The sequence below is a fragment of the Octopus bimaculoides genome, chromosome 2 (genome assembly GCF_001194135.2).
Source record: "Octopus bimaculoides isolate UCB-OBI-ISO-001 chromosome 2, ASM119413v2, whole genome shotgun sequence".
NCBI classification, from domain to species: Eukaryota; Metazoa; Mollusca; class Cephalopoda; order Octopoda; family Octopodidae; genus Octopus; species Octopus bimaculoides.
Window position 1 is genome coordinate 178,146,975 of NC_068982.1, and position 11,455 is coordinate 178,158,429.

The 11,455-nt window shown below is 37.4% G+C and overlaps 2 protein-coding genes across 2 annotated transcripts in view; one reads left to right on the forward strand and one right to left on the reverse strand.

Moving 5' to 3' along the window:
* The window catches only part of LOC106871704 (growth hormone-inducible transmembrane protein), a 30,603-nt gene extending 24,647 nt beyond the window's left edge, over positions 1 to 5,956 (reverse strand). The window contains exon 1 of the mRNA XM_052965765.1: positions 5,938 to 5,956. The gene's annotated coding sequence lies outside the window, so the exon portion shown is untranslated. The remainder of the gene's footprint in view (positions 1 to 5,937) is intronic.
* The window catches only part of LOC106882813 (2',5'-phosphodiesterase 12), a 41,306-nt gene continuing 35,336 nt past the window's right edge, over positions 5,486 to 11,455 (forward strand). Inside the window, exon 1 of the mRNA XM_052965764.1 lies at positions 5,486 to 6,424. Within this exon, the coding sequence (XP_052821724.1) occupies positions 5,523 to 6,424 (902 nt within the window). The 5' untranslated portion in view covers positions 5,486 to 5,522. The remainder of the gene's footprint in view (positions 6,425 to 11,455) is intronic.

Genomic DNA, 11,455 nt, shown 5'->3' on the forward strand with positions numbered 1-11,455 from the left:
TATCAACACACTCGGTTTTGTCGACTCTGTTAGAGTGGATGTTTCCACTCATGATCAACAGACAAAATTTTCCTTGTGTAACTTTCATAGAATATTCCGTACCAGGTAAACGGTCACAACTAGCATCTGATGCTCATCTATAGCTCTGCTCACCGACCACGACTTCCTGAGTACGGACATTCTATCTCCTTGTGGGACTCTTGTACGAACTGGATTTTTTCTCTACAGACACTTTTACTATATTCTGTGTTTTTTTCTCACACACACTTGTGCACTCACACACTTTCTTTCATTTGTACATTGCATGCATGTTCTCATGAGTCCACATTCATTTCTTTAATTTTTCTTTGTGTGTGTTTTGTGTTACATCTTGTGGGTGGTTTTCAGTGGCCATCCTGCCTCAGGCGTTCTAACAGATTTAATATTATCGTGCGTTTCTCGCACTGGCAAGGGAGCCCTGTAGTAACGCTGTGCGCATGCGTAGTCTCACGCATGCATGGAATTAAACAAGCAAGCTTTCCCGCTTAATTCTATCACTTTCGTGCTGGCCAGCAATAGAGCATGGACGTGTCAAGCAGTGTCTCCAGCATTCCAACCTGGAGACAGTCTCTTTAGGTATATAGCTGTCACTCTCCATCTTTCGGACTTACACTCGACAGCTCGCTCACATCTACATAACAACGTCCCAACAACTATGCTCACACACATAGAAGCTGTAACAACAAGAGCTAAAGATGTATATATTTACCACCTGAATAAATGTTGTTTAAGTTGATAGTCTGGAGTTCAGTGTTCCGTTTATATTTCTAATTTTATATAGGAAAGTCAGGTATACATCTAATGATGTATAACCAACTTTCCTATAATGGCAACCAAAAAAGTCACCTGCTACTCACTCAGAAGAGGACATCTAGATTGTTTCTTCTTTCATTCTTTTCTTTTATTGAACTTGACATGATATTCAGCCTTTATTCTATCTGACATGTCTTGACTAGTCCAATGCTTCATAACTGGTTATAATCCTTTCTTATTTTCTCTTTTTTATTTATTCTTTCTATTTTGAATGCTTATCCTTCTCCCTTACTTTTCTTCCACCTTATCACTCTAGATCTCCTAACCATTCTTTATATTACAACTACTATTTCATCATCATTAAACTACTCCCATTCTTCCATCATATCATTGATGTTTCCATGCTCTTAAATACTGGTCTGGTACTAGAATATTCACAGTCTTGCTACTCAGCTGCTTCTAAATCTCTGGCTTGGTTATGAAATGTCATCTTTATGTGTTCACAATATTTTCTGTTTGTTTGTTGTATATTACTGCATTAGTATGCACACCCATTTGAATAATACACATTGTTGCACCAACCAGTCACTGAATTTTTGAAACAGCTGTAAAGATATTTCAGGAATACATATTTACTTTGTTAGTTATATTTATATTTATGGTTGTATTATATAACAGCTTTTATAAATGATATAAATATATAATACCATATCATATGCATTTGTTTATCTTTTAGTGTGGTCGTTGTCTTCATTCAGCCTAACATTGTGAACAACTAAAGAACAATATATGATGAACCACAACACCAAACTATTTTAGATTTTAGTCAAGGGTAGCTATAATTGATAGCAAGGAACACAGCTTAAATCTTATTTCAAGATGTTAAAAAAGGAAATTTTAATTTTTTTTTTTTTTTGACATATACTATGTGTGATTTCTTTTAGGTAATTTTTTACTATTACACCTGCCTCATTTTGAAGGTGAAATGTATATATTTACTATAGATTAAAATTTTTTTGAAAATGAATCTGACCATCAAAACCATTGGCAACTACTCATTCTTTAGGTAAATCACAGCCCAACAGTTGGTGAAATGCAGGGGCAGGTTGAGGCTCTTTCTTGTCTTCTGATTTGGAATCTAAATCCTGAGTAATGGTTGGTGGTGGTTTAAGTGAGTTGGCTATAGCTTGGGTCCCTGGAAGAAGAAGTAGTGAAGTACATTGTTTTTTGTTTTCAATAGAAGAAATGAACAAATACCTTCCCAAGTATTGATATAGATATTTTGACTGAATAACTGGCCTTCTAGCACACACCTTTAAATTCTGCCAAAACTTTCTGATGTTTTGCATGTGTATTCTGTTATTTATTCATTCACAAAATGTTTACAATGGTTAAAAACAAGATGTATTTTAGCTAAATCTGTTATAGTCTTGTAGGCAAGCTAAGAATTACTATAAATAACAGAGCCAGGTCTGATGTATTTTTGAGTGAAAGGAATGAGTGTTGCTTTGTCATATTTCTTGTCAGTAAGGCTTGTTAATGCCATCAGGAAACATCATTTGCTCACTTGTTCAATCACACCAAACAACTACATCTGGCTCAGAACCTGACCTTTCTCATATTTGCATTGAACAATCAAAATTTCATTGATTTCCATCTCAATTCTTTCCCTGCCAATTGATTCCTGGTTAGAAAACTTGTAACCTCACAACAAAAAGAACGCCAGTCTACAGACAATTTTGAAAACAAATTCAGGCACTCTATCAGTGTTCTATGGGCCTACAAATAACTCAGAAAATGATTCCAAAAGAAAACAGTTTTCCATAATGGAATATTAGTTGTCCAGAAAGGAACCTTCACAGTCTAGCTACATAATAGTTACATTATCATTTTTTTTCTTGACTTTCAGTCCAACCTGACATTTCTTGCAACACCATAGCTTCTGACCCTCTTAATAATTACTCTATGCTTTGCAAAAGGGACAGATGACTGCTTTTGGTAGGACACAGAAGGTCAAGGGTTTTGTTATTCTCACAGAAACCAGCAAGACAATGGTAATATTTAAATGTGTGCCTCTGACATGAAACTATTCTTGTACTCAAGTTATTCAATTTATTTGGTTTATGAATGTGAACACAAACACATTTCTAGCAGGAAACTGTTTGTCTGCAATTTCTAACAGGTTGAGGTACTGCATATAGATGTTGCTTCAGTTTAGGGGTTTATCTAAACAATAAGTGATTTCCAATGGTTTTGATGGTCAGATTCATTCAAAGTACATCAAAAGCCATAAGATAAACAGATTTCACTTTCAAAACGAGATGAAGGGAATAAGCTTGTAGCAAGAATATTTACAATTTGGCTTTTTACCTTTAAGTACCCACATTTTGGCTCATCACCATTGTTTTCTGCGAGTAGTCACATGACCATACCCATTCATGCCAATTTAATGCTTTAAGTCATCCAATCAGACCACTTGCCTGACCAGAAAAGTGTGGTCCTTTTTGAGCCTACCCATAGCTATTTAAAGATGCTTTTTCTTGCTATTTTCTTTAGTGAGGTGGGTTGCACGATGGACTTCAGATCTTTGGCATAGAGCAATTTTATTCCACTATGCATTACCAGCGAGGAAAGAATTGTCAGCAGAGATTTTTGTCACCATGCTTTGTGTTTTTCCTGAGTACATTATCGTGTTCAAGCTACATGCAGAACCAATGTATTTTTATCAACAAAATTATTCATGTTGGACCAGCAAACTGGTCCAACATGAGTGGAAAAATAAATGTGGCCATCAAATTTAACTTGTGTCTTCGTATTTCTTGATGCTCTTTATCATGGCTTGTTTGAAACCAGATTCTAATATTACCAGGGCCTTAGCCACATTCACCTTTTTCACCCCACTAAAAGTCATTTCTACTATAAGTACAAGGCATGAAATCATTGTGGGAGGGGGTTAGTTGATTACATCGACCCCCAGTGTTCAACTAGTATTTATTTCATCGACTTCAAAAGGACAAAAGGCAAAATCAACCTCGGCAGCATTCTAACTCAGAACGTACAGCTGAAAGAAATGCTGCTAAGCATTCTGCCAGCTCTTCGCCTTTGACAACGAATGTAATAGTAAAAAATTCAATTTCTTTTTCATGGAAATATCATAATTTATACTTCATATTCCATGTAAACTGTAGCGTACACTTGAGTGAAATTCCTCTCCTCTCTATTATATATACATACGAACGTAGTAGATGACAGTTAGCCTTTGGCCGCATTTTGGACCCTGTTGTGTCCACTACTCTGATTGGTTGGTATTGGCGCAATTTGTCTCTTGCTCTATCACTCACCAATATGCAACCCAACTAATTGCAGCCTTTAAATAAGGTCACATGTGACAGCCTGTTTTCTACCTTAGCTGAGCCTACAACTCCTTATAAAAAAAACCTAGCTTTTCCTCGTCTCAATGTCATTCGGTTCCAGACCTTTTAAGGTCTGGCCACTGACCACACAAGACACTGCCAGTTCCAGCGACAACACAACAGCAGCCACGTGGAGACTCATCAACTTCGTCCAACAGCATTCAGCGACCTCCATCTCCGCCACCACCATTCGTCCTAACATCAACATCTCTCTATGTACACATCTCAACAAACAACTCACCCAGATTACAACACTGCACTGCTCGCGAACTACTTCACCATGGATCAACAGTGAATATACAACCTGCGAGAACTCCTGTACCAAGTGACCCAGGCAGCAGCGTCACAGTCACAACTTCACGTACGACTTGTACCGCAACCGGCTCTGCATCATGGCAGCAACTTCTTGATACAGTATTTCAACTATCGTGTACAATTGACTACGAACTGGTGTTTATCATTCTTGTGTCTATGAACTCACTCCTCACGTCGATGGCTATAGACTCTTTCACTGTCTCTTCTTCATCGCCATCCTTGTATGTTCTTAACGTGCATACATCAATGCCTACATCTTATTCTTATGACGCCTGTCTATTATTCTGTATATATGACGCATACACAATCACACATGTTAGCATATCAATAAATTTTCTCTTAAACATTCTACCTGGTTGTGTCTCTTATTTCCCTCTGGCACATATGTGCATTGTTTTATATATTTATTGTATCGACCGTGTGATGTACTAAGGAGCCATTCTCATCACCTCGTTTCGCACGGACGTCACGAATCGGCGACCTGTTCCAGCTCCTTGAAACTACAAAACAATTATAATGAGAGAAGGAGATACTTCACAGGTATCTAAACCTTCACTTTAATTATAAAACTATATTTCATTGTGTAGTAAAACAGTGGAATCCGAAAATAATGAAATATATTTTATGTAGGTAGATTTCGACGTGCAATAGTTTGTCGGTTGTAAATATCACCTAAAGAACACAGTGTTACCTGAACAATAAACGATCTTGTATTTTCTATAAGTAAAATTTAGTTGAATAATTTGAAAGACGTTATGCTGTTGAGTTACAAGGATATTTTATATCTATTGAATAGCACCGAAATAAATTCCACTAATGCCACACTAACAACCCATAATACTTTCTTCTGTAACAAAGCAGTTCATATTTCTTGGCAAAATAAATAATTAATTTCTTCAAAATATTACATCAGCTGTCTATTACACCAACTTTAGAGTCATCTCCCTTCCATAGATCCGGTGTAAGAACGAAAAATTCCTGTTATAATTTAGCCCGCAGGCCATGCAGCGTTGTTTGGTGTTGGGTGTTGGTCGTCGATTGCTAAATAATCAATTATTTACTGCTAGAACCTGTAGTCAATGTTGTGCTGTTACTGAGAAATCTGCTGCCCTCTCACATTATATCCATAGACACCAAGTAACAAGAGTTTTGTGTGTTTTAAGCTGCAACAACAATATGTCCTTCAATAATTTGAACGTAACTTGTCTGCCGGATGACGAAACACTTAAAATAAGTTTTGAATATAGTCATAATAGGCTACCAGCGCGGAACTTTAACCTTCAAAGAAATAAAAATGAATTACTTGGACAGTCTTTGTTGAGACTACGTGCTAATATGTCTCGATTTCTGAACAAGTGCAAGAAGAAAAAAAAGGATAGAAACGCAATCGCCAAAGTGGAAGATGAAGATATATTACCAATTTCTGTATGGAGAGGTGATGATCAACTCGGTGACACAACACCAAATGTTGAAGCTTGGACAGCCGGTTCCGAATTACATATTGGTGATAAAGTGTTCCACGTATTAGTAAACGGTCCGGCAGTAAATAAACTGATAATACCGTCCAGTATGATGGTTAATTTTCCTGTTTACATTCAAATGGATTGCGAGTTTACTGATATCACCCAATGTACAGTGACATGGTATCGAGCAACGAAAAAAGATTCTGAGAATAGTGATGGTGTAAGGGAATGGCAAGAAATGTCATCGTCTACTGTATATAGTCCGACCATGGCTGATATGGGTCATCGATTGAAAGTAAAGTGTGTCCCTCAAAATATTGAAAGGAATCTGATTGGAAAAGCAGTGACGGCAGAGTCTTCATCAGTTGTAAATGCTGGTCCTGGTTATTGTCCATTTGAAACAAGGCATCAGTTTACAAAAGAAAAAACTGAGGAATCAAGGTATTTCTTTTATATATTTAGATATATATCTTTAATTGTTTCTTTCTCGTCCTCATCGTTGTAATTATGACCATCCAATGCAAACATGGGTCGGATGAATCTGTTATTCAACATTCAGGTCAGCATTTTTCGAATACGATCTGATTAGTTCTTCCTAAGTCTATCAATACAGTGTCAGTATGTAGCACCAATTCATATTACATGTCCATTCTAATAGCTATTTCCAATATATGCACTTGACAATGACTCAAATGTCCCGCCATCTAATTCAAATATATTCCTTATACAAATGTCCTTACGTAGTCGCTCTACCTGCTAGAAATAGCAGGAAATTTATATTTCCTTCAGACCTACCGTCTTAAAAAAAGGAAATACATACTGGATTATGTTTTTCTAGATGCCTTTAAAAGGGTGGACAGTCCTGGCCAGAACACCTTTGATCAAAGTTCTGCTTGATCAGGATCAACTTGTGAATAAACGTACTCAAACTTTCATGTAATTGTCCATTTTATCAATTATACTCAACTTATTCTTTAATTTCTCTATATTTTCTAAAGTGATTTCGGCTTAGACTTAAACATTTTTGATTGTTTATTGTTCAAATAGGTATTAAAAGAAGCAATACTTTAAATCTCCTCTAGTTTATCTGGCCACCTCTGAGTTTAAATTACTGTTATTTAGAAGATAAATCTAATTTTTTATTTTTCAATTAAGTTATCTTAGCCGTTCATTCAGTTTATGGTTGTTCTAGTAATTATTTACAATCTTGTCTCCCAGACAATTTCTGCTTTCCAATCCATTTGTCAGAAGTTTTGTTGTCATCCATTGCCTATATAGAATTATGTATTTTCTGATATCCCTGGCACATATTTGTCACGGCCCAGTTCTTTTGCAGAAATTTTAACAAAAGCCCAGATTCTTAGTCTTACATTTGAAATTAGTCCATGGATGACAAAATCTCATGCAGAATGTAATAGAACGTTTTGGCAACATAATTAGTGCTTGAGGTTGATGTAGGGATAATATAAAAATAGCTGTAAGAAAGGAGGACCAGGGGAGTTCCAGGAGGCTGTTAGTATCTATGGAAAAGGGTTTTCTCTCACTATGTCAAATGTAGGTGGAATCCTGTGTAAAAAAAAAAAAAAAAAAAGATGGAGAAGACCATGGGGAGGACCAGTAGGCTGCTAAAATGCACTGGAAAAACATTGAAGAACAAGGAGCAACTTGAGAAAACTGATGGAGAACTACTGTCCAATGTGCAGACATACTTGATATGGATTAACTGATGAAGGCAGGTGACTGATGACTCAATTATGGATGTATTGGATGTTTTATGGAGGAACAGCAGTGTGCTGTGAGAGCAACTGGACATCAAAGCCAGCAATTATATTGTTACTTAGTTCCAGTTTATTCTTGATTGGACTGTCATCTAATCAAAAGGCTTTCTAACAATGACCATCCTATCTTCTTTATAGATACAATGTATCTAGAATCACACTATCTAGTAATTCTGTCTTTTATTTTTAGATGGTTTAGTGTGGTTTGAGGGAGATGTAACTACTATTTCTTACTGGTTTTATGACTATTTATAGGTTCCTCCAAAGTAGATGTTAGGAGAGCAATGTAAGTGGGAACTAGTTCTGATTAGCTAGGATTTGTATGAATGCTATGATTGATATAGTTATTGTTACTTACTGTGACTGAAGAAAAAATCTATGATCAAAGGCAATCCGTCCATGACCATCAGCTTTTTGTATATCTAGAATTGCATTACTGAATATCTTTCCTTATTCAAATGACAGTGTGTGAATCAAACCTGCTACTATTTCTAGCAGGTTGAGTGACCATGCAGAAGTTCTTTAATTGATTTGTGTTGATAACTGAGTATATGATGACCAAACTGTTAGAAAATTCTTTTAGGATAACTAATGAGTATAGAGTTGGCTTAGGTCTTTGTGCTACTGGCTGAGCAAGAACTTTTAAGACTACTTTTTTGAATGAAAGTAAAATTTCTAGCAGGTGTGGATGTATGGTAATAAGTCCACTTTCCAACCACATAGTTCTGGATTCAGTTCTGTTGTGTGGCATCTTGGGAAAGAGTCTTCTTTTACAACTCTGGGCCAACCAAAGCCTTATGAGTGGGTTTGGTAGACGGAAAATAAAAGAAGCCTGTTGTACATGTATATATATATATATATATATATATATATAATATATCATCATCATTATCATTTTCATTTAATGTCTGCTTTCCATGCTGGCATGGGTTGGATGGTTTGATTGATAGCTGGCAAGTCAGGAAGCTGCTCCAGGCTCCAATCTGATCTAGCAAAGTTTCTACAGCTGGATGCCCTTCCTAATGTCAACCACTCCAAGAGTGTAGTGGGTGCTTTTTACATGCCACCAGCATGAGGGCCACTCAGGCAGTACTGGCATCAACTATGCTTGAATGGTGCTTTTTACATGCCACCAGCACGGGAACCAGTCAGGTGACACTAGCAACGGCCATGCTCAAATGTGGGTATTTACGTGCTACCAGCAAGGGACCAGATGGGTGGCACTGACATCAGACTACACTCGGATGGTGCTTTTTACGTACCACTGGCATGGGTGCCAGTCAGGCGGTACTGGCATCGGCCATGACAATGACTTCACTTGACTCAACAGGTCTTCGCAAACATAGTTTATTGCCCAATGATTGAAGGCTACTCTTAAATGGGCTGGTTATGCTGCACTGGCATAGGCCATGGTTACGGTCTCATTTGGCTTGCCGGGTCTTCTCAAGCACAGCATATCTCCAAAGGTCTCAGTCACTTGTCATTACCTCTGTGAGGCCCAATATTTGATGGTTGAGCTTCACTATCTCATCCCAGGTCTTTCTTGGCCTACCTCTTCCACAGGATCCCTCTACTGCTAGGGTGTGACATTTTTACACAGCTGTCCTCATGCATATGCAACACATGACCATACCAGCACGGTCGTCTCTCTTGCACACCACATCTGATGCTTCTTATGTCCAGTTTTTCTCTCAGGGTGTTTACACTCTGTCGTGTATACACACTGACATTACACATCCAGCTGAGCGTACTAGCTTCATTTCTTGGAAGCTTATGCATGTCCTTAGCAGTCACAGCCCATGTTTTGCTGCCATAAATAAATATATATATATATATAAGCACGGGCTTGCTTCCTAACCATAAGGATCCAGGTTCAGTCTCACTGCATGGCACCTTGGGCAAATGCCTTCTTCTATAGCCTTGGATTGACCAAAGCCTTGTGAGTGGATTTAGTAGACAGAAACTGAAAGAAGCCCATTGTATATATGTATGTATGTATGTGTGTGTGTGTGTGTGTGTCTTTGTGTCTGTGTTTTTCCCTCATCATCACTTGTCAACTGCTGTTGGTGTGTTTATGTCCCTGTAACTTAGTGGTTTGGCAAAAATGACCAATAGAATAAGTACTAGGCTTAAGAAATAAGTCCTGGTGTTGATTTGTTTGACTAAAAAATCCTTCAAGGTAGTGCTCCAGCATGGTGGCAGCCAAGTGACTGAAACAAGTAAAAGAATATATTATATATATATATATAAAATGTGTGATGGTCATACAAGCAGTGCCATTTATTTCCAATTTACTGTGAGAACATGTCTCACCATAGGGGAAATATTACCCTGCTTGGAAACAATTGAGGGTTGGTGACAGACAGGGCATCAGGCTATAGAAAATTTGCCTTCTGACCCATGCAAGCATGGAAAAGGGAACATTAAAATGACAATCATGACAATGATGATGACTAATTGAAGCAGTAGACATTAAATAGCTATTATTGTACAGACATTTGAGAAAGGCATCAGAAATGCTTTCGACTTTCAGACTCAGTTAGGATAGAAATCATTTGTTTGTTTGTTTTTACATCCACTTTTCCATGTTGGCAAGGGCTGGATGATGACTTCTTTAAGTAGTATTTTGCAGTTGAATCCCTTTGTGTCACCAACTCTTTTCTATTTTTCAAGTAAAGGATTTTTATACACTTCTTGTCTTCAAAAGTGCAGAGCTACAAGCAATATTATTCACAGGGAATGTAAACATGACCACCATTTTGTTCAAAGGAAGACATGTAGAATGTAAGCATTAATGCATGCTCAAGTACATGCATACATAAACACACATGCGCACACGCTTACACACACACACACACACACACACACACACATACACACCACACAACTGGCATCCTTACAAATTTCTGTCTACCAAATTTACTCAGTATTGATTGGTTCGAGGTTATGGCAGAAAACACTTTCTCAAGTTGCCACACAGTGAGTTAGAACTAGGAACCATGTGGCTACTTAGTAAACTCTGTATCCACATGACTATGCAGGAATGTATAATATATGAGAACCAATCAAGAGAGTGGACACAATGGTCCAAAGCAGCCGAAGGCTAGATGTTAGCCGCTTCGTTATCATTTGTGATTGAAAGCCCGAGAGAGAGGTTTCACTACACATGCAGTTTAGGTGATTAAAGGTAACGTTCCACATGTGGAAGCAGAGACTTGAATGAAGAAGCCTAAGAATCAGTTAGGCAAAGATTAAAGTTTCAGTCAACAGAAAGAGACCAGTGCTGTATTTCCAAGGTGGGTACATAGAAGGTTAGATGGGATCCCTGACTAGGTACTGAGAAGAAAGATTTTATATATGATAGATGCAGGCATGGGTGTGTGATTAAGAAGCTTGCTTCTCAACTACTTGGTTTCAGGTTCAATACCACTGTGTGGCACTTTCAGCAAGAAGTGTCTTCTACTATAGCCCTGGGTGGAACAAAGCCTTGTGAATAGATGTGCTTGACAGACACTGAAAAAAGCCTGTCAGATGTGTGTATGTATGTATGTATGTGTGTGTTTATATGTATGTGTATATATATATATGTGTGTGTGTGTGTGTGTATGTATATATGTATATGTATATATAATATATGTATGTATGTGTATATGTATATATATATATAGGTATATATATATATATATATATATAT